We start from the raw sequence: 24,815 nt of genomic DNA on the forward strand, positions 1-24,815 counted from the left end.
GAGAGCCCTAGTTCCCAGGCCTGGCTGGGGTCCAGCTGACAACTAGCACCAACTTGCAGGCCATGTCAGTGCCACGTTGGAAGCAGACCGTCCAACCCAGCTGAGCCCTGCCCAAATCACAGATTTGTAAACCCAGTAAATCACTGCTACTGTTTTAAAACGCCAGGTTTTGCAGTGGTTTGTTATACAGCAACAGTTGCCACGGCCCCAGCCCACATGAGTACAACAAAACTTATAGAATATGTGTCAGTTCACTGAAAGAAAACCCTGAAGACAACAGAGAAGCATGTTTTAAAGAATGGCTGCATCATCAACACTTTTCATAGTACAAAGGACAACACTAAGGAAAACCATGAGCAGTGATGAGTCAATTCAAAAAGTGACTTAGAAAGATCAGACTCTGAATAGAAAGAAATCTGAGGACTACCATACCAAAGTTATTTTATATATATTTTCCTTTTTAAGGATGCACAGGAGTAATATATAAGGAAAAAACTGTACATATAAATAAGTTTAATAAAACATTCAATGAACAGTAAAGAAATGCTAAGTGACAAAAAAGTATTGTATCAGTTTCACTGGCAACATATTTCCTTCTCAGTGGTATAATTGTACAATCAATGACATCTTAAATCTAGTGAAATACAAGTATTTATTGTTCTTGACTTCAGCCTCTCTAATTATACCACCAAAATACAAGTGGCGTAAGAAAGAATTTCACAAGTTTTTCATGTTTTCTTTGAAAATTAAAAACAAACAAACAGCAGGGATAGGCATTTTCAAAGTTCAGTTTAATTTTTACTTTCATAATTATGTCCATATAATTGTTCTACCAAGATTTGGGGATTTTTTTAAAAAAGTTAATTTTCTGAATTTAACATTCCAAACAAATGACTTTCCAAAAACCCCTGAAATCACATGAATTTCACACATTACGAATGTTTTAGGTGGCTCTGTGTCTGGAGTGGAGGAGGGAGGGTAGGCTTAATGAAAGTGTGACATAATTAATACCTCTCTGAGCTTAGCCAAAGATTTGGTAAACACTGAAGAAACAGTGATTAAGGGTTACTTTTTAAGTATTTATATATAAATCAAAGTAAGTGATGGTGTTAGCTTTATTACTGCTAAGTTAAAAGAATCAAATCTACCATAGAGTTCAAAAACAAAAATTTATTCATAAAATATATTTTAAAAGCTTGACAACAAGTAAGTCTACAAAACCCCCACCAGCTTGTACATCTCAACATCACTTACCATAGTCAACAAACAAGTTTCATTAATTCAGCTCCTGTTTTTTATGTAAACAAGAGGTCTCTGTAGATCATAATATTTCATTTTATGAGTTATACTGCTAAAAACATTTACCCAAATCTAGTCTCACCATGCCCCACTTTGGTATTTTATAAAATAGTATTTTGTGCTGAAACTTAGTGACTGTGAAATCTCTCCAAGGGTACTTATGAAGGTTAATGCACAACAGTTTCACCAAGGCAAACCATTTAAACCAAATTAAGTGATCCCCGCCACGACTGTGTATATACACTAAAATGCAACACAAAGTTTATTATAAAATATGGGACTTTGGGGATGCAGAACAAAGTTAAATATATTTAAATGTAGACAAGTATCAACTTCTTATCAGAAAAGGAGCGAGAGGAACGAGCTGGCTCTGGAGACAGGGGCAGCAGCAAACCAGAGAGCAGCCAGGTGGCTGGGGCACACCGGGCGTTTCACGCCCAGAAAGAGGCTAGCCTGGAGGTTTGTGTCTGGGCCCTTTCTTGTCAGTCAAATCCAGCTTTGTTCAATGAGAGCCAGAGGATCCAGAACACAGTCTAAATTCTACGAGTGTTCTGTGGGTGGTTTCAAAGTTCAAAGTCTTCAGATCAAATTTTATGGAGTTTTGTAATAATCAGTACTCTTACCATTTGATCAAATGAACTACAAATGCAAAGGCCCCTTTTATCTGGACTCCAGTCCAAACTGGAAATGGGCTGGGTGGACAACGTAACATTCTGCAGAAGGCTGACCGAACCTGCAACTCCCATCTCTACTCCCTCGGAATCTTTCTTTGACCGCTGACTAGGGTATTCGCTGAAAACAAGAACAAAGTGGTAAAAAGAAATACAGCATGTACAAAGGCAAAAGCTGTAAGTAACATTTGCAGAACCCCATATAAACGTTCCCAGAATGGATGATAGGCACTGGTTTCTGCCCCAGGGCCCATTACACAGAGCCCAGCCCAAGGCCCTTTGTGGGCCACTCCTAAGGAAGACGCTGCTGGGACAAGATCAGACCTAAACATCACTGCTTCAAAACCAAAAAAAGCCATTCTGAAACATGTGATTTTCTTTCGGCTGAAAATATAAATTTCTAAGAAGAGTTGAAGGTGAACTACTCAAATACTATTGGTCTAGATTCAAGAGATGGGGAGAAAATATGCCCCCAGGCACGGAGATGTGTTCCTCGTGAAATACTGAGGCATTGCTCCTCCTTAGAAGGCCTTTTAAAGCCTGTTAGGTATCAACTATGATACTCCCTGTATTTTATAAATGCTAATAAAGGTCAAGAGCTTCAGGATAAAAAGCAACTAAGAAGCACAGCAGAAAAAGAAGTGACATGCAGATCACCTATTATTCTTTCTTCCTCTCAGATCCTACAACTCCTTTTGATTAGAAGAAATAAAGCAGATGAATAAACTGTCTACAGATTTTTTTTTCATGTCTCTAGGTAAAGGCTGCAATAATTTAGTACTTAAAAAATAGCAAAGATTTTTTTTAACCCTCCTGTCTATTAAAGTTTTGATATATTATGTGTTTTCAAATATGAAAAAAAAAAAAATCAGCATGTTGGAGTCCATTCATTCATAAAATAGTTCCTGAATAACTAGATGAGTTTCCTTAGAAATTCCTGGCTAGTGCTCAAGAAATATTTATAATTTAATTGTACTACTACAAAGGGAGACTAGCAAATGAAAATAAAGCCAAATATCATTTTACTTAAGCCAGTTCTCCTCTGCTGGTGTAATACCTGGCACAAAGCTCCAAAGCAATTTGAAGATTAGACCAGATATGTTACGGTAAGGATTAAAGTTAATTTTGAGATAAACCACAAATTTATAATTGTATATAGACCCAACTTCACTGATATTAACTAAATCCACGATAGTCAAAAATTCAAGCTGCAAAAATGTTTGCACATCACATGGAAAACAGCTCCACGTGTGGATTATGAAGTGAACTGGGAATGAGTGCTTCCAGGAAGCAGCCTGAAGAGTCTGGCCATCAAGTATTGACAGGACAGCGATGTGCCGCTGCAGGCTTACAGGGACCCGTGGTCCATCCCGGAGCAGGGGCTGGGCTGGAAGACGCAGGCCAGCACAGCGGACAACGGTGCCAGGACAGGAGGAGTTACCCTCTGACCCATCTACCACGCATTCTCCCAGACCCCTTAAAACTTTTCCTCTGCTTTTTATGTGCAGGAACTGTCCAGTTTCAATCTAAAGTGTTCACTCCCAGCTTCTGATCAGCTATATCCCTAAATACTTTTGTAGCCCTATTTTTCAGAACCCTTTCTAGCTTCTAAAAGGAGCTAAAAAACAGAAAAGTGTTTTGTAAATGTGAAAAGTCCCAGAAGTATTAAAGGTGTTTTCCTTCAATTTCTTTTTTTTTCCAAACTTTATTTTTAAAATACCTTTCATTTACGGCTTTTTATTTTTCTTCCTTTTTTCTTGGGTGATGTTTACAGAAAGAGATAACCATTAACACAATTTTTATCAGGCCTTTAAAGTGAGCAGCCAACCTAGTACCTGCCACCTTCAGGCCGTAGGATCCGAGTGCAGTGAGTATAAGCTCTCACTGTCACTCACCCTGCCGAGGAATGCAAAAAACAAACTCAATTTCAAGACTTCTGCTGGAGACCAATCAGGGTCCTCGGGCTCTGGTTTGGTTCTGTCACAAGGATGTTACCTGAACTTGGGCTAGCAAATTATGAGAATCTAAAACAAACAATCCTACCCTTTTCCTATCTTCAAGAGGTAGTGTTCTAACAACCTGATTATAATATTTCACAAAAGCCTTCGGTGAAAAATTTTCCTATTAAAAAAAAAAACTAGCAAAACCCATGATTTCAAATCTATGAAAAGAACTGTTCTTGACCCGCTGTAATATATGAAAGGCAACTAAATGACAAACATATTTAGTTCAAAAAAATAAGGTTAATATCTGGGTGTAAAATAAGTAGATTTGTAAAAAAAAGAAAATGCTTAGAAAATATTTATGTAATACCATGAAATTTAAAATCATAGCAAAGTGAACTAACTCAAAGGAAGAAAAAAAAGACAAAAGAGTTCAATCTAGTCCTACTTTACGCCCACAAGTAACTTAAAAAAAAGCCACATGAGCTGACAGACTTACTACTTCCAGAGGTGAAGGCCGCCAGCGCCTCCAGCTGTCAGAAACAGCTCTCTGTTCTGTGGCAGGTGTCGGACCTGCCACACAGTAGATTTATGAGCCTAAACAGGACAAGAGGCACACAACTGGTTATACGTTTATATGATAAAGACTGCACCCTGTAAATAAAGAAATTTTAATTCTATAATTTTAACAACTGTTATAAAAGTATTTGTCTTCTGGTACTTCTCTTTATCATGGCTACAGAGATTTATAGGAACCCATCAGAAATCATTTTTCTTTATTGCTTACCTAACAAATTTCTAATGGATTTTTAAAATGTTATCAGATTAAAAATCTAAATTTATAGTAGCATATAAATTATGCAAATAGATTTTATACATGTATATCTCTAGCTCACTCTGAAGAGGAAAAAAACCTCAAAATACAAAAACACATACTTCTTGCTAAGGAAAAAATAAAGATAGACTAAATTTAAAAAAAATAAACTTCACCCCTGACTGGTAGCTCAGTGGATCAGGCGTCACCCTGAAAACTGAAAGCTCCCTGGTTCAAGTCCCAGTCAGGACACACACCTGGGTTGCAAGCCAGGTCCCCAGTAGGGGGCGTGTGAGAGGCAACCACACATCAATGTTTCTCTCTCCCTATCTTTCTCCTCCCTTCCCCTTTCTCTAAAAATAAATAAATAAAATCTTCTAAAAAGTAAATAAAACTTTATTTTTTAGTTCACAGCAAAACTGAATGGTGAGTACAGAGAGTTCCCATATACAGAATGAATTTTAACTTAAAGCTCCTAGAGCTTTATTTTCAATCTATACTACTGGACTTGTCTGGTCTTCACAATAAAGGCCATAAGGACTTATACACTGTGTTTACAGAATAATAAGCCAAGGCCTTATCAGTCACATTAAACTGAAAGATAAAAATGGCAACTGGAAAAAAATTAACAGCTTGTTAGCCCATTAACAGCCAGTAAATCAATCCTAATAGTGCTATATTCACTGTAAGGAGGAGGAGGGGGAAGAGAGAGGAGGGGAGGAAGTATAAAAGACTTCTGCTTTGTAGAAGCAGCAAGACTGGCTAACTTGATCTAAGACACACCTAAGACACTTCACATTTTAGTCTTGACATTTGATTTTAATAGTCTTCTAAGAGTATTACCATTAGCAGATAAAACACATCTCAAAATACACACTTTAAGTGTGTGAGTCTTGAAGTGGTTGGGTTCAAGCTCTTAAAACTTATTTTAATTTGTTTTGTATCTTAAACTTCTCTTTTTCTTCTGGAAGTTGATAAAAACGCAAAAAGCAAGAAGAGAAATGGCCTCTTGAAATACAATAGTCATTTATTTGTCAGATTTATTAATTACTAGATTAACTAAATGAATTTTTTTTCAATAATAACACTATAATTTACAGATAATAAGAAACATGCTGCAAATGTATATAAAACAATTTAGTAAAGTGTTTTATGTTGATAGATGCTTAATATATTCTGAAACAACAAAGGCAAAACAATATTACAATGTATAGTTACCTTGTTAAGAATTTAGTTCATCAGGCAGTGGCAGTAATTTACATGCGATAACAATTATTGTAATAATAAAATAACATTTGAGAAGTATTATTGAATCCATGGTAGAGTGAGAAAAGAAGTGAATTTTTATCTCCTGAACAACTTATGTATTTTAATCTTATGTAAGCTACAAAGCTGTAACTGATCTTTATTTTTATACTGGAGGAAGCTCAGAGTCACATTTCTAACCCATCTCTTGCAAATGACAGGATGTTTCAGCATGAATTTTACACAATCCCCTTACTCCAGACATCATCTTATTTTTTTCTTAACAAATATTTTCCCTTTGCCCTGCTTTCTTCATCTATTTTTCTAATGTGTAATACCATGTTTTCTTCAAAGCTACATCAAATACTATTGGAAACAAGGCAAAGTACGTTTGCATGTGAATACGAATAAATAAATTTTTGAGCACCTACTTTGTATCAATCAGTGATTAACACTTTAAATAATTTTATTTAATGTAGCCAACTGGAATATAAACTAAAATGTGGTTAAATGACATAATATATATGTTGATATATTTTGAAAAGTATATAATTAGTATACTAAGGTGTACATTGGTATACACCTAAAAGTATATAATTTGGTTTTGTTTTTTTTTTAATTTAATTTTCTTTTTTTTTTTCCCAGCTTTTCTTTATTGATTATATTGTTACAATAGTTCTATAATTTGGTATTAATACAAATATTATATATTTATTAGGAAACACAAGGCTAGGTTTTATTGATTAAAATCCTATCATGGGCTACTTTTCCTGTGATTGCTCCTTAACTACAAAATAAGGTTCCTAGCCAACTGAGGCCTTTCTTATAATCAAGAAGTCTAAAACTGTCAAGAAAACTGACAGAAAAACTTGTCAAGATCCCACAAGAATATAATAAAAATAGCTCCCCTCACATAAGACCTGGAAGGCACCTTGGTGACTAAGTCTATTTATTAGTCTAAAACAAGCTATGAACATTCCTCTTCATAGAAAGACATTTCCCTCAGATTTACCTTTTCTGAAACAGAAGCAAAACCTTTGGTTGGATGCTGTGTTCTCATGTCAAAAACATGAAACTTTCCTTCCAGGGATGTAGCTACTAACTTATTCATACTTATATCTTTTCTGTCAAACTCCAAGCTACATACCTGAAAATAGAGAATATTTATTATTGGTGATCTAATGATTATTATTCAGGAGGTTCTTTCAAACTAAGTAAAACAACTTTAAAATTACTAACTCATGTAAAAGCATTTAAATAATCATTTTGTGTTTTGAATCACTATATCAAATACAGAAAATTTTCTTCTTGCTTATTAATAAGATCAAAACCATCTTGAGTTCCCCAATTATTATATTTACAGTTAAGTCAAGGCTGACTCTAGAAAACGGGAGGTAACCACATTCTTCACAAAAGGCATCCGACTCAGGAACCCAAAATGTGGAAGTGCCTGAGGAAGCTATTACTATTTTCAGGCTTTCTAATATTAGCAGAAAAAGGTCTTTTACTTGCTTATTTTGATATCACAATGCATGGCCCACAGGTGTCCACAGTCAGGCTGCAGGGCTTGCCACCCACTGGCACTGCTCTACCACCTCTGGGTGTACGTTGACCTTCTAAGAGAGGGTCTATGATTTTCATTAGATTCCCAAAGGGCTCCACAGCCCCCAAAGGTTAAGACCACTGGTAGAGAGGGGATGAACTGAGATGAGTTATTAGAGTCACTTTCCTTTTGTAGTAGTTCACAGGTGGATGAAAACATGCTCAGAGAAACTAAAAAGAATCCAAATATACATTACCCCATTCTTAATGTTGGTCTCCCACCGCAATGACATACTTCTGAGATCAAACAGTTTGATATCCCCGTTGTCATAGCCAGCACAAACAACACGTTCCTCTTGATTGTAAGCATTGCCTACAAAGCAAGACACAACATTTCAGATCTTTATAAATGCTCATCTGAAGACTGTTAAAATAATTCTATGAAGCTATGCATATGTACTGAATCAGATTTTTAAAAATCACATTGGGTGGAATCTCATGTTACCAATCTTGAGAGTACATCAAGATTATTAATTTGGTATCTGATATCTTGTTTTTTAAAGCTCATTCTGTACTGAAGGGATATGTGAAAATGTTTATTGGATTCTAGGTTGAAAGCAAATATTCTGTCTATACTATATCTGCAGAGACAAAAAGGCCAACTGTAGTCCAAACATACAGGGTTTGGTAGAATAAATAGCTGTGCTTCTGTTGCTTTCTTTGGTACTAACTACATATGAATGCAAATAGAAACCACTTTAAAACGTACTTATTTTGCAAAAGTTTGCTCTGGTGCTACCTCACCTTTGTAAGGAAACCTGAAATAAGTTATAGCACACTATGATATATTTTTAGTTGTACGACCGCACCTGTTAATTTATAATCCACAGTTAAATTCATCCTGCTCAGTTCCAGGGGTGTTTTTTGGAGCACCTCTTGCGGAGAAACATGTTAAGTGAGAGGGAGGCCCCTGCAGCTGTGCCAGGCCCTCTGGACATCTCATCCCAATGCCTTTGTTCTATACTCCCGCCAACTCCCTCTTTTTCACTAACTCCAGCCGTGCATTTCCACTGTGGGCTCCGCATAGACAATACAACAGCATCTTAAACTCAGGATGTCTGAAACTGACCTCTCCATCGTCTTTATCCTTCATCATATCCTCTGTGGGACTTGTCAGTTAATAATATCCTTCACCCTACCATCGGCCTCAAAATCTAGTCACCTTGAACACAATCCTTTCCCTTGTTCCTCATCTCCAAAAACATTACCAAATTCTATTTCTTTTGTCATAATATTACCTTTCGAATCAATCCCCTCTGCCTCATTTTCATTGCTTCTAACCTATGTCTTTCCTGGAAGGATGCAGAACTTCAGAGCTCTTATTCTCTGTGCCGCTCATCTCTCTCCCGACTACACAACACCAGGTTAATTCTCCTAAAGCTCCTTAACATCTCATCCTTGAAACCTCCAGACCATCTAAACACTTCTGGCCGTGGCCCTGAGCCATCTTTACAGCTATTCCTACACTACAATGTTTCCTCTTACGTACTTTCTTGGACACTTCTCAAGCTATTCCTTATACTTGAAATTTCCTTCGAATTTCAGTGATTCAAGTCCTATTTATCCTTGGCCTAAGATCAAAATGTCCGCTTCCCGTCACCGCTCCCTCAGGCCTCCTTCTGCATTGGTCCATGCCTCTTGTGACCTTTTATCACTCCTATCTTGTACTATAATTATATAATGTAGATATCATGTCCTCTTTACTAAACTAGAAGCATCTTGAAGCTAGATAATATATCTGTTTCACCTTTATATGCCCACAACTTGGCATTCATAAAAAGTCAAATCAATGGATTTTCTTTTTAAACTTAATGTCTTATACTTAAAATTATACTTATGTCCCTTAGATCAATGATGAAAGGCTTTAATGAGCCCTTTTAATTATTTTATCAATTTTTAGATGATGATTCTAAATACTAATCGTGAAATTCTCCCCAAGTGTGTATGTCTTAAGTTTATTTATTATTACTCATAATATATGCACCCAAAATAATTCCCATACAATAATTTCTTTTTTAAATTGGAAGTCTAAAACTTTCCTCTAATTAAATAATAGTCCAATTTAAAAATAACATAAAAAGTGGAACAGTTCACACATATTGTTAAATCCCAATTTTTATGTCTGTTATTGTCACAGGATTATACTAAGAAAAAGGGAAAAGAAAATAAGAAACTTAAAAAACTAAATGTGGCCCATACTTCTTACTGGCAAAAATTATTTTAATTTTGGTGCTGAGTAAGAGATACAAGGTAATCATCAATTAGTCATACAAAATCAACATTCATTTTAAGTATATTAATAGAGGAACACAGTTCTCAAACTTTTAAGAAATAATTTTGTAATAGTATACTATTTTCTAGAAAATAAACATGCTCTATGTAGAGTATAATTAATGTAAGATTTGTTAGGTTACCATTTGCCCTTGAGGCTCTACTTAGCTCCATTACTGGCATTTGGTTCTAATTAGGTCAGTACTACCTGGTTAGATACAAGTATATAGTAACAGCAAATTATTTGTGAGCACTTAATCTAAGCACAATTCTGAGCACTTTACATGTATGAACTCATTGAATCCTCATAGCAACACTATTAAATAAATTCTGTTATTACTTGCATTTTATAAATGAAGCAACCAAGAAAGAGAGACACTTAAGAACTTGCCCCGGGTCTCAGAGCCAAAAAGTAGCACAGTGAGAATTCAAACCCAGGCTGCAGAGGTTGACATTAACCACCATGTCTATCTGACCCAAGAAACTGTCAGAATAATCCACCAAACAGGCTATAAAGAGACTACCAGGACTTCCTTGAAGCACTGTGCTTTTTACCATCTGATACTTCAAATCCAAGAGTTCTTCAATAATTTACCAAATGCCACAGTCCAACAGTCCCTCTTGTTTTCTCCTTGTACAGGTTCCATGTTAGCAACAGGATCATCTTTTTGCCTTGGGTCCCACACCTTCACAGTCCCTGTCATACATAAAAGTGAGCTGGCAAAATTCGATAGCAAATAATGACATTTCTTTCCTGCATTCTCTTCCTCTGGCTTCCTGTGTGCATGGCAATACTACAGATGTTATAACATCTGAAAAACGTTCACATTTTTCTGACTTCTAATTGGGTAAGTTGTACTTAATATCAGAGATATAATTCATATGTCACTGTCTGACTTATATTTCCAAATAGATATACAGAAAAGCCAACACCTGTTCCTTCCTAAGTTATCAACAAATTATGATTGACAAGACAAATATCAATCTTATATAATTCAAATCATGCTTTATTTTCTTTGCTTAAGCCTAAAACTAATGTATTACTTATTTAGAAAAATACCAGTGCCACTTTAATTATTTCCTTACTACCAACATAATCATTGACATTATTCTTATACAGATGAATAAACTAATTTTTGCATCTGTGGTCTCTTATATGGGCTTTTAGAATACTATTTCACATACAATTAAGTTTAATTTCCCTGGGGCAATAGAGAACAGGGAAATATTAAATAAAATTAACAAATAAATCTTCTCAATTTAATTTCAACTTCCTCATTTTAATGCAAATTACAGGACTACTAACTAAATGTTATCACTGCCTACGAGAAATACAAATGCATGTAATAAAATGGCTAAAAGCCAAGTACTGGAGAGAAAACAGGAAAGGGGTTTTAAAAAAATCCTTAAACAGGATAATAAACATAGAAAAGGGGGCGCTATTCCACTAGATTTATCTCCAAGAATAAAATAAAATTGGTGATTGAAAAGGCTGCTCATCACATTTCCTGCAAATGTGACAAGAGGTTTATATTATTCCACAGGGCACATACAAATTGATCAAATTCATATTAAGTTTGCAACAGTTAAATGCGCAAAGAACACAGACAATCCACAAAGCAAAATTAACTACTAAACAAACACAGAAAGAATATAAGTTGGAATGGAGTACCATTTTTATCTACATAATTAGGGGGGAAAAGGAAAATCAATGCTTGTAGGGTAGACTGGAAATCTACTCCATCTATTGTAGCTGATGAGGTAAAAAGATACTTTGGGAAACGTGACAATAAATTTTAAAAACTGTAAGACACATTTATCCCAGAAGAATTATACACATGATACTTATTCCTTCATTATTTTTAAGTCACTCTCCCAAAACAATAAACAACAAACTTAAGGTAAATTGAATGCTTATAACAGGGCACGGTTAAGAACATTGTGACACATCCATAGAATGGAATGTGACATGGCCGTTAAAATGAGTATTATGAAAACCATATGGAAACTGCAACATTTACATATGACAAAATATTAAATGGAAAAAGTAAGATACAAAATCATACCCACACTGGTAACTACAGATTGTGTAAGACTGGAAAGGAAAATAAGCCTAATAGTGATGCTAGTGTGGTACACTGAATGTTATTTTTCTTTCTCTATTCCGTCTTGTTTTTAGGACTGGAAAGAATAGTTGATTTCTGAAACAGCCTCCTTGAGTAAGTATTAGAAAATTGCACTTCACTTTAGTTTCAAACCTGTCGCTTTTAGTCACTGCACTTTGGAAAAGCAGAGTTGGTGCGCTTGGAGCTTTCTACAATGCGCAACGAAAGGATCACAGAACCTTCAGTGCTCAGCCAGCTGTCAATGTGACAATTTTCACAAGTACTGATCCTGCTTTTTAAAAAAAGGAAATGAAAAGCTGCCACCCACATAATATTGTCAGCTGCCTCAAAAACCTATAAAGAAACTTTAAATCCTTCAAGGTTCATAGGAAACTATGGTTAGTAGTTGAACTGGCTCAAAGCTAAAGTAGTAAGTGCCATGCCTTTATGTCAAAATACTCAAGAATGAAACAATTTAGGGCTATGCAATGAAACTTGCCTATTAAAAAAGTAGACCGTTAGATTTAATCAGTCAAGGTTACTGAAGATTTCCACATAGAAAGGACATACTGTTATACAGAGATTTATCGTTTAAAAAATAATAAAATACATTGACTTACCATCTCGGCTGCCAGTTACAATTTCAGGTGCTCCTTCCCCAATTCCTAGTCCACCTACACCATCTATGGTATTTATAATTTCCTTATGGCCCTTTACTGAATATACTGGGCTCTCTGGAGCTTCCAAATTCCTAAACAACAGAAGACAGTTTCTTACTTACACCACATGTCCCAAACATTTAGCCCACCACTAAAATGTAAGGATGAATATCAACTTCAGTTTTTTGTTTAAAAGTAAGGGTTTTGCTATGAATTTATATATATACTCCTAATTTCTTCCTTCCACTTTGGCATCTTTTAAGGCCTCATGAGAACAGTCATTTATTCATCTTAAAATTCAAACTCCCAAGTCTACTTCACTAAGATTCTTCAAAGACGGTCTATCTAGGACCTCTGGACATGAATTACCAGGTCTTCTTATTAACAAATGCAAATTCACAGGCTCTTCTGACATAATAAATAAGGGTCTCTGAGATAGGGTCCCAAACCTGCTCTTTCCTGACTGAAGTCTGATAATTATTTAACTACAGAGTAAATTCAAAGGATTTAGAATGTTTCTAAAGTAGTTTCACCTTGATATCTTCTTAGATTTATTTTATTATGAGTAGTGTGTACTTTGTACACATTCTTCCTTTGTAATGTATTATTGTATTTTCTCACTGAATTCCATATTTTCATCTAGTTATATATTTTCCAGTTTATTATCATGTTGGTCACAAATATTTTAGTCAAACTGGCTGAAGTTTGTCTAATTCCAGGTTATTTAAGAGAAAGAAATATTGGGAAGTACCTACTACAATACTACCTGTGCTTGAGCCTACAAGAGATGGCTAGATGATGACTGGCTCAAGTACGTTACGTTAACATATCCTATTTCTTGCTTGTTCCCTTATTTTGCTTTTCTGTTAGAGCTTCTATTCACGTTTCTTTTTAACAAGTCAGTTTTCAATAATTTACACTTAAAAAAAAATGTAGCTTTTCATGATGTAATCCCAACTTATTAATGAGCCAATATTAGTAAAATCTCATTTAGAAGATTTGAAATAGTTCAACCTAGTTTAGAGATGATGTTTATCTTTGTCGCATTATTGTGACAGAATCAAGAGGCTAAACAGGATTGAGGTTCTACTTAAAAAACTATTTTACTGCCCTGACCAGTGTGGCTCAGTTGGTTGGGCATCATCCCGCAAAGCAAAAAGGTCGCTGGTTCAATTTCCCATCAGGGCACAAGCCTGGTTTGTGAGCTCAGTTCCCAGTCAGGGTGCTTACAAGAGGCAATCCATCTTCTCTCTCACATCGATGTTTCTCTCCTGCTCTTTCTCCCTCCCTTCCCCTCTCTCTAGAAATAAGTACATAAAATCTTTTTTTAAAAACCTATTTTACTATTTTTACAGATTTTTTAAAAACACTATTTTTTAAATGTAAAATTATACGACTTATCAATGAAGATAAGTCAGTAATACTGGTTTTTTATATATATTTATTTTAAAAAATAACAGTCAGACTGGTCTCTCTCCCAATTTCTTTCAAAGTATATGACTCTGCATGTAAGAACAAATACATTGTAATAAATGCTAACTTAATTATTAAGCAGTTAAAAAGCAAAGGTGAATTAAAATGGCTTCATTATGTTTTTTTAGGATTCTAAAACAGATAAACAGGTCAAAGTAATTTAATTACAAAGTAGCAGATTCTAAGTGAGAAATCAAGAAAGGTTATATCATAAAACATGAGGTAGGGAAGACAGTTTCTCTCTAGAACATTACTGTGTACTTCAGATGATTAAGAGATATTCCTGAAAAGTAATTACAGAGAAATTTGAATTCATTCATCTTCAATTTAAATATGAGGAAATAACTGTCAGTAAAACATGAAAATTAAAAGCATCTGGCACAATTGTGATTTTTCTCATTTAAAACAGGTTTATCTTGACTTGCTCAACAGATGTTCCTAAGAAGTTGTACTCAGATGTTAGCTAATGCATTAAAATTTTTTTAAAGAACTGAGAGTTCTACATTAAAAAATTAAAACAAAAAATACATCATTCTGTAATACCAAATGTATTGTTGAGGTGCAAACAATATCTAATTTTTCCCCATGTTATACATGTGCATTTTTATATACTGTATCTTTCAAGGTGGAGGGGAATAGAGCTTTATTTACAAATACAAGGTACTAAATGCTAGCACCAAACAGCATATGTAGAAATAAATATTGGCATTACTTGAAACACCTAAAGAAAAATTAGAATTCTCTTTCAAAAGAAGTAACAAGATTATCAAAGAAATCTCTTATCTCATATCTTAATACTAATTAAATAATCTTACCATATATGAAGGTTTCCAGCAAAATCTCCAGTAGCTAAATATCTCTGCTGTAAAGATGTTGCACCAAATGTTCCACATTTAATGGGTTTGGCCTTTTCAATCTTGATAAAAGAGAGGGAGAGAGGATACATTATTTATGTAAGCAGCCACATATTTATAACCATGGTTTTTACAGCTCTATTTAATGGGATTTAAATAAGGCACATAATATAAAAAGCAATTAAAATGTTTTCTGATAAAAATTATCATGCTTTTCCTTTAGTCATTCTTCTATAGTTTAAAAGTATATAACTGTCTGAAAAAAAAAGTAAGTTTTAATTTTGCCTTTTCTCTCATTTCGCTAATAAGACATTCAAATGCTGGCAAGTCGACCATCTCTACTGTTTTGCAAATATGAATATTTCAGCATTTAATGTGGTATTCCTCTTTAAGATCCTCTGGAGAAATGAGAACATAATGAAGATATCGTTCTTTCCTGATTGCTACAGGAACAAAAATGTTTATGAGTCTCTTATAGTTTTCCCTGCAGAACCCTCTAAACTGAGACTGTTTATGTCCTATTCTCTGTGGGACACTTTCAGTGCATAGACTGGTACACTTGTGTGTGCAAAAGACGCTGCTATTAGTGTGAATTAGCCAATCTTTTCAGGTTCCTTTCATTTAAAAGTCCACTGCTCCAAGTATTGTGTATAATCACATTAATAAAATAACCATATACACCAATGCACTATTTAAGGCATGTGGCTAATGGAAGTCACAGGAAGATCTTATCACTGAAAGGGTCCTTGGAAATTATCTAAGAGTCCCCTGTCATAGATAAAGATATCCAAGCCTAGAGCTTTACAGATTTGCCCAACTCAAGCGTTCAACATTTAATGATTTCCTACTGATGTAAGCCAATAAACTAGGTAGAAGAAGATACAAAGATGAGTAAGATAGGCCACACCCTCAAGGAGTTTACAACCCAAATATAGTAATCCCCCCTTGTCTGTGAGGGATACGTTTCAATACCCCCCATGGACACCTCAAACAGAAGATAGTACTGAATCCTATATAAATTATGTTTTTTCCTGTACATACCTATGATAAAATTTAATTTATAAATTTGGTACAGTAAGAGACTAACAAAAATTAAAAATAAAGTAGAACAATTATAACAATGTACTTATTACAAGTTATGTGCATAGTTTTAAGCTGTTACTAAGTAAAATAAGGGTTACCTGAACACAAGCACTGTGATACTGAGATCCTGAGACCATCAGTCTGATAGCACAGTGGCTACTAAGTGACTAACAAGCAGGGAGCTTATACAGTGCTGATACCAAGGTGGGACAGAGTAGGATGGCGTGAGATGTCATGCTGCTACTGAATGATGTGCAATTTAAAACTTATGAATTGCTTATTTCTGGAATTTTCCATTTAATATTCTCAGACTGTGGTTAACAGAAACCATGGAAAGCGAAACCCTGGATGGGGGGGAGCACTGTATCAGTTCCTGTCTGACTCCCGCTCCATATACACATGCCACTCTCACCTCCTCCCGCACGTCCGTGGTCCTTCACTCATCTTTTATTTCCTGATGCTTCTGATTTCTTCAGAGTCCCTGCTGACCCCAACTTCACCTGCCCAGGTCACTGACATCCCGCCTGGAGTCTGCTTTTCCTCTGGCTCAGCCCATGGCAACTGGACAATCCGGAATTAGCTAAGGCCACTATTTGATGCCAGTCTCACACCACTATCTAACCTTATAATATCACCTTCCATTTCTTGTCAGCCTCAATAGGGCAAAACTGTTTCTCTTATTTGGTCTCTACATCTTTACATTTTTTTTATTCTTAATGTTTACGTAAGTAATACAATTCCTCTAAAAATTGAAACAAAAGACGAAAGGGCAAAAATTAAGTCTCCCCCTCAACCTTGTTCTATACATTTACAAATACACATAGATTTGTTTTAATAAAAAGAGGATCATCATCTATTGTCCTTTGACTTGATTTTCTTCAATGGACAATATATCCGGATAAACTTTCTTCCTGACACAAAATTCTCGAGGTGCTGGGGCATCTTCAGGTCCTGTGCCAATCAATGTTCATCCCTCCCAATAGGTTGGCCTGTTTCATATCATTTAAAAATATTTTCCCTGCCACTTTCAATGTTTGGCTGGACATGTCCATACAGGGTATACACAGCAACTTTCAAAGAAAAAGAAAAGAAAATTCACTTCACACAAACTGCAGCTAAAGTTTTCTTTAATGATTCAAAAGATACTGTTATATGGTACAAAGCTTTGGAAAGTCTCAGCTTGTTGGGTTCATGGTTTGGGATCTATAGAAATTTGCAATTCCTATGTAGCCAGGTATAAAATAAAGCATTCACAACCTTCTTGGAATTGTCCAGTAAACAAAATTAGTCACCTATAATAATATGGTTGTAACAGACAATACTGGTGAGAAGCACAGAACCAGAGAAGGTTCACTGCATCAGGCTGATATTATTACAGTTATTTTTCCAATTTTATGAAGAAGAGTATCTTATAATGGGGCAATACAGAAGATCAAAAATTTCTGTCAACTTAACAAAGCAGACAGTTTTCAAATCACTTATGTCCTCCTCACCTTCCCTTTCCCTCAAATAAAAGTACCTGAAATGATTTATTACTAGGGCTGTAGCACCTCATCACTGTTAGGACACAATTACTATGGTTACACTAATTCCAAGTTCCAGCTTATGACAACTGATGAACAGCTACCCACTGCCCCCTCCCATTTGTTTTACAGTGGGCCTGGGTCTCCTCCCCTAACCCCACACTCTAAGTCATCGATAATGGCTCCCACCATCTGAGGCAGAGGGTGAAGACAGCCCTCTTGGTAAAAAGCCCTCTGGGCCCTAACAGGCTCAAGAATATGGTACCAGGGACTCAGAGGATTAGGAGCCGTATTGAGATAACTCTGGAAAATTCTTCTCAGAGAAGTACTGGGAAGACTGGTCACGCATTTCTTCTCTTCACCAGCTATAGCGTTCTGCTTCCCATAATCCCACTCCTACCACCTGGAGCCTTGGATGGGGTCTCCAGTCTTCTTCCCAGGCCATGGAAGAGGTAACCGCTAACTTCTACTCTCCAGTGCCTACAGTCAGCACACGGTTCTTCTAAGATTTCAGTGCTGGAAATAAAAACCTGGGAAACACAAAGTTTGTTCCATGTCATTCCTTTACCTAACTTTTACCTTTGAAACCTCTGGAATAGCGAATCTCAGACCATGCTCCTGGAACATACTACTCTTCCTGTACCAAACTAAGTTTTTTTCTTCTTTTTAAAAAAATATGGAATATATCATGAATTTGCATGTGGTCCTTGCTTAGGGGCCATGTTAATCCTCTCTATGTGATTCCAGTTTTAGTATATGTGCTGCCAAAGCAAGCACAGGTAATAACATAATTTTTTTAAAGCTGGTATGTTTTTTTTTCTGAAATTGAAGTTAGATAGTACCAGCAAATGAACACCAACGCGAAAGCCTGGAACTGAGGATAAGAAATATCCTGTGATGTAAAGATCAGACTACATATAATATTGTCAGATTTTCCTACTGTAAAAGCCCTTCCATGCAGAGATGGAACTGACTATCCTAGTATTTCACAATATTCTAAAAACAGCAACACAAATGTCCAGACGTTCTGACACCTGAACACATAGGAGTATTCCTACTTTAGAAGAAACCAAACTCAGAACTATGTATGCTATGTATATGATACATGACAGACTGTATACTAGCTTCACTTTGTCAGTGCATAGATTCTAAAAGTGGATATTTATTGCAAATATAATGGAATGAAATGAAATGTATCTCCACTTAGAGGCACAGACTCACAGGATTGACACCCTAGCCTATGGTACACAAAAGTAGATAAAACCTTTTTGAAGTCTGGCCTTCAGCTCTCTGGCTTCTACCCTTCCCTGCCTTTTGGTTCTTCAGACACACCCAAGTCATTTCTACCTCAGGGCACGTTCCTTTACTCCTCCCACTGCCTGGACTGCTCCTCCTTCTCACAATTCAGATTTCATTTTAAACATCACCTTCTCTAAGAGGCCTTCTCTGCCCCTCCTATCTGAAGTGGAACTCCCAAATCATTATCACTTGTCCATTTTAATTTGTTATTTCATTTATCAACAAAATTATTTTATTCCTTCAGTTATCTATCTCCTCCCTTTCTAGAATGAAATGGGGCCTTGGTCAATTTGTTTAACACCTAACAGGTGCTCAACATTTGTTAAATGAAAGTATAAATGATCACCTATTAATCTCTGTCATAGTGCTGGGAGGGAGAAACCACTGCTGGAGTTCATGCTCCCATATCTCCCACATTTTCACGTGACATAGTTTCCAGTGTCATTTATATGCAATAATGAAAGACCATCCATATATTGAACAACTATACATCAGACCATCCCTTCTCCTTCTAACACGTGCAACTGCAAACTAAGTGTATGGAAGGCCCTTTCCGGATGAGGAAACAGGTGCAGAGGATTAGACTTGCCCAAGGTCCCTAGAACCAGGTAGACTTCAAGCTCTTTCTATTAAACTAGGCTCACTCCAGGCAAGCCTACATGTATATCAATTAAGCAAACATTTTATTACGTAGCCCCTCATTCTGCAAACCTCAGTAATTAGAAATACCAAAGAAATGATCCAATCCTGAAAGGGATTGTGAGGTAAATGGTTCAAGCATAAATTAAACCTTTCAGATTTGTGTCTCTTGGTTATTATCTTCATTTGTATCTTTACAAGAGAGAAATATATGGTACTTATGTTGTGCAAGAATCAAATTAAACTCAAAATATATAAACACATTAACAAATAAATTCAAATGTATAAACATCTGCACAAGGAGAACTGTATACTGCTCAGTAGGGAGGATATTCTGACAAATGGACTCAATAAAAGGAGTGTTTTGCCCTGGCCAGTGTGGCTCAGTTGGTTGGAGCATTGTCCCTTAGACCAAAAGCTTGCAGGTTCAATTCCAGGTCAGGACACATACCCAAGTTGCAGGTTTGATCCCCAGTCGGGAGGGTTGGGGCATGGACGATGTCTGTCTGTCTGTCTCTGTCTGTCTCTCCACCCCTCCCCGAACCCCCTGCCCCACTTCCACCCCAAAAGCAATGGAAAAATGTCCTCGGATGAGGATTACAAAAAATTAAAAAGCTTGAGTGTTTTCTCTTTCCTCAGACATTCATGAAAAGCATAATCATAGCTAAATTGAGAGGATGTTGAGTGAAGCTAATATTTTATAGTTCACAAAAATACCCACTACTTTTTTAAAAGAAAAGATAAAAAGAATTCAGTGGTTACTTAAATTTTTTCTTGCTAGAAAACCTGACCGGGTGGTTCAGTTGATTAAGCATCGTCCCTTACACCAAAACGTTGTGGGTTTGACCCCCAGTTGGGGTGGGTTTGATCCCCAGCAGGAGCATGTATAGGAAGCAACTGATTGATATTTCTCTCACATCGATGTTCCTCTGTCTCTCAAATCAATAAATACATTCTAGGTGAGAGTTTAAAAGGAAATGAAGCTCTACTTTCTGAAATTGACATACAATAATTAGTAATGTTAACTTTTGCAATATGATAGTGAAAATGACCATTCATGATGGTCGTATTTGACCCAGATGTTGGTTTTCTTTCCTACAATAAACATGATTAAAAAGAAGCCCATGATGGATAATTCTAGTGAGAGCTATTCTTGTTCTGTCTGAGTGAGTCTAATACAGCTTGTCAGTTATTTCCTCCTTCACATCCTGGCACTACTTAATTACCATTAAAAGGTTCAGTCAACCAAATGCTAACAAGCAGTGGATTCGGTGCCACAGGGGCTAAAAAAGCAGTACTGTATTAGCTTATTACTAAGTTTTAAAGTATATATATCCCCAACTGTAGTTCCATTCTTCAGGGCTACCCCTAGTCCTTTGTGCCAATTAGAAAAAAAAAAAAAAAAAAAAAAGGTGCCTTTTACAGGCTGATGAAGTCTCACACAGGCAAGACTTGATGAAAGAGATGGATTTCAGCTCTCATTGAATTCTTGGCTAGACACCCTTGGGTGATGCAACAAACTGCTCAACTGTACACGGAAGCCCTGCGCTCACTCCCCATTTATCTTTATTAACAAAATAAGGAAGGTGCTGATAAAGACATATCTTCTTCCTTTTTATCTTGGATGCACAGGCTTTGGAGTACATGACTTGAGGAGGTTCCACAATGATGGAATCAAATATATTTCCTAATATTTTAATAAAAATAATTCATCTAGCCCCATTATAGTCAATCCTGGTACTCATTAGAATCACCTGGTGGAAGTTGAAAAAATACTTATTTCCAGACTTCAGTCTAGTCTAGATGCAAGAGTGCCAGTGCATCAGAACTTCTAGATTTGGGACCAAGGCATGAATATTTTAAAACACACACAAAAAAAGACCCAACAGCAACAACACACATTCAGGTGATCATGCTACATGGTAAGAGTTGAAAATCGCTGAGCTTGTACTTAGTCTTCATTCTGTTCCATTGCATCATCACAGCCAATTCCAATGTAAATTCTTACATGTTTTTGCGTTTGGTTTATCCTCTCTTTAGACAGCAGGCTCTTTAGGAGAAAGAACACATCTTTCAAATACTTTGGTTCTCAATAAATAGTTTATGGTAGAGATAAGAAGACCCAAAAGATACAGGTCAAATAAAAAAAGTGGTTACTTCTAGGGTTGAGATCATGGGCGATATTTTCCCTATCTATATTTCTAAAATGTTTTGTCTTTAACATTACTTTTGTTCAAAAGCAAAATTATTTCAAAAACTTGTGAGAATCCTTCAGAATTTCTAGAAGAGACAAAGAGCACTATTTCACTTTATGGAACAAGTGTGTTCCTGAAATGTAAACAAATCATGCAGTCTTATAAAAAAGAAGTCCCAAGTCTGCAGATGCTCTCTGGTTGAGCTTTGATTAGTATTTGTTCCTAATACTTCACCTTTATATTTATTTCTGCTATTCTAATGTTTCCCATTTGTTTAAACCCCTAACCCCAAACAACCAATAAACTAATATTTAAATTACCCAAGTTACATGACATAAAGTATATATGATTGTCTAACCACTGAACTGTACACCTGAAACCAATACAAATAAAATTGAAAGAAAAAAATTAATTACCCGTTATATCCTTTATAGATATACATTTACTCATTCTTTTAACAAGTTATTTATTGAGTTACTGCTCCTTACATACCATATAAATAAATATACTGTCCTTACTCTCCAGGAGTTTACAATCTAACTAGAGATTACGTAATGAGACAGAACGATATATTTCAGTCACAAATAGTAGGTACCAGGAATGTAATGTAAGAAAAGTTACTTTGTGTGGGGATTAAGTAGGAACTTCATATGAAGGGGAAACTTAACAGAAATGAAATTATCTTCTGGAGGGCGAGCCCCTTGTAGTACAGGCTTCCCTTCCTAGGTTAGTGTTCTAGAAACCCATCTATATCAGGGTACCAGCCGGTGCTGTTGTGAAAGGCTGCGGACAGCTTCAGTGAATTTTTTTTGAAGACTCTTTCAACAGGTTTGCCCTTTTCATGATGGGTGATTACCTACTCACACCTCGCTTAATGTTCAGCAGTTTTTGACCAAAAACAGCACCCTCACCACGGTGCCCCACCTTCCCTATTCACCGGACCTTATCCCCTAACCGAGTGACCTTTTTTTTGTTTCCCCAGATGAAAGAAGTCCTCAAATGGAAATGTTTTGCTGATGTGGAAGAGGTGAAACAAAAAACAGCAGTAGCACTAAAATGCATCAAAATCAACAAGTTCAATAACTGTTTTGAGAAGTGGAAAAACATCTCAATAGGTGTATTGCATCAAATGGAGAGTACTTTGAAGGTGACTGAAGTTTAAACATGTAAGAATAAATACACAATTTTCTATAAATTGCTTTTTTTGGGGGGTCTTCCCTCATATCAAACAATCTGACTGGATCTTAAAATTTCAACAGGTGGCTGCGGATTAAGTGGTCCACAACTTAAGGAAAGACAGATAAGAACAAGCCCTGTTTACTCTGAGTAGAGTCCCTGACTACAGAAGACAAACTGAACGAGAAAACTGGCACTCCCAGAAGTTTAAAGTGGGATGGGGCCCAGGTTACCTTTTAATCTAAGCTGGTTCCTACTGCAACTATATTTATCCTTTACCTACCAGTTTAACCTCCAATTCCTCCAAGCAGATTTTCTCTCTAGCTTTTGATCCCTGGAGCTATCAATCTTTCCTGCAGTCTACTGCAACCCTATCATACATCTAAGTATGGTCATTTATTTTTTCAGGCAAACCAAATGAAAGCATTTTTAAAACTGTAAAAAGGTATAAAAATGTTAGTTAACAACATTATTCTTAAATTCTTTCACTAGTGATCTTTACAAAACTTGTATACCTGATCATGCCACACACTGCTTAAAGCCCCTCAATGATGTCCTGTTTTTCTTAGGAAAAAAAAGGCCTAAATTTAAATGACCTCTAGATCTTGCAACGGTTGGTCCCTGCCTACCACTCCTGTTTCTTAAGAAGATAATCTTTCTACCACCACTGAGCTTTCGAGGCCGTTTCCTCTAGAAACCTCCTCCTCTACTCCTAGTTTGGCTAGGATAGGTTCTTCTCGTCCCAAATCTGTTTTTACTCTTTGAGGACCGTGTTCTTTTATGTTTGAGAATTCATCCGGGTTTGTATTTATGCATTGTTGGTTTGATCATTTAACTGATTCTCTCTCCCACTAGAAAACTCCATGAGATCCGGGTCATTGTCATTCACAGGCCTGAGAACACCAGGCAATCAACTGATACTTATTGAAAGAACAAATGTTTGCTGGTCTCTTCCAATTACACTGCAGGCATACCAGTGCCTGTATTGGCTCTGCTTGTAGGAAAATGCATTTTACTAGCAAGGTCCTATTAACAGACTTCCCACAAACTGTGCACTGCCGCGAACGGCCTGGAATTTAGATCCGAATTCGTAAACGTCGCTTCCAGTGACCTAGCGCTTGACTGCGGGGGTGGCTGGAGGAAGAAGGGGCCAAGAGGGCGCGGGTGAACTAGCCCGCCGAGAATTCTGGACTCGACCGAGCATTTTACGTCTGAAGTATTTCTCAGTCTGCGATCACCTTGGCTACTCCCGCGCAGCTCGAGCTGTGCTTTAGAGGGACATTGTACGAAGGTTTTGGCAGAAAGGAACGCAAACCCCCAGGATCCGCACTCGCCCCCCAAAGGCACTTCGAGATCCTGGAATTGGGCAGTCTCGACCTAGTACCCACCTCCCGAAGCAGCTTGAGGTCCCCGTGCTGGATCTCGTACAGCTGAATGACACCGGTGCCCCGTGCAAAGTTGCCCATGGTCACAAATTTGGCGCTGCAGGGCACCCACTTACAGTCAAAAACTGTGTAGCTGAGGCCCTTCTGGATATGGGCAATGATCTGAGGCTTCTCGAAGGCCGACATGATCCAGCCGATTTCTCCTCCGCCACCGAGTACTTTCCCACCCAGACAAAACCCTAACCTGGAAACCAACTCCAAACAGTAAAGACAGTTTGTCCCTCCCGCTTGCCGTATTTGCCCCTTGGCGCCCCAAGCAAGTTGGATTTAGTTGTCCCGGATAATGCCAGATGCACTACTGCAATCACACCAGACATTTCTTCACCGATGCCACAAACTTGTTTATCGCCTTTACCGACTGCCATATGCAGATTATAGGTCACGAATGCTTCGGCTGTGAGTGACAGGGTCAGAGGGAGACCATAAGAATACGGCATATTTTAGAACAGCCCCTCATCCTCCCTCACAAACACACACAGAAATCCTGCTTCAAGTCTCCTGCGTAGGGACTTCTTCGAA

General features: G+C 36.8%; 1 protein-coding gene and 1 non-coding gene across 3 annotated transcripts; both read right to left on the reverse strand.

Annotated features, from left to right (window-relative positions):
- Window positions 1-1,155: 1,155 nt before the first annotated feature.
- On the reverse strand, window positions 1,156-24,793 carry DNAAF10 (dynein axonemal assembly factor 10). Of its 2 annotated transcripts, XM_090281416.1 has the most exons (8): window positions 24,240-24,790; window positions 14,898-14,998; window positions 12,571-12,701; window positions 10,441-10,542; window positions 7,772-7,887; window positions 6,985-7,119; window positions 4,413-4,510; window positions 1,156-2,091 (listed from the first exon to the last, which is right to left on the reverse strand). In XM_090281416.1, exons 1-8 carry the CDS (start codon window positions 24,420-24,422, stop codon window positions 1,884-1,886), a joined length of 1,074 nt encoding a protein of 357 aa, XP_090137542.1. In that variant the 5' UTR covers window positions 24,423-24,790; the 3' UTR covers window positions 1,156-1,883. The 2 variants fall into 2 exon arrangements, with proteins under 2 accessions (XP_090137542.1, XP_090137543.1); XM_090281417.1 differs by lacking the exon at window positions 10,441-10,542 and having other exon boundaries at window positions 24,240-24,793.
- LOC150006099 (U6 spliceosomal RNA) lies at window positions 18,213-18,319 on the reverse strand. The gene has a single exon (XR_016512061.1). It is a non-coding gene; the product is annotated as a U6 spliceosomal RNA (small nuclear RNA).
- Window positions 24,794-24,815: the final 22 nt, after the last annotated feature.

The sequence above is a fragment of the Furipterus horrens genome, unplaced genomic scaffold (genome assembly GCF_987537825.1).
Source record: "Furipterus horrens unplaced genomic scaffold, mFurHor1.1.pri manual_scaffold_6, whole genome shotgun sequence".
In the NCBI taxonomy this organism is placed as follows: Eukaryota; Metazoa; Chordata; class Mammalia; order Chiroptera; family Furipteridae; genus Furipterus; species Furipterus horrens.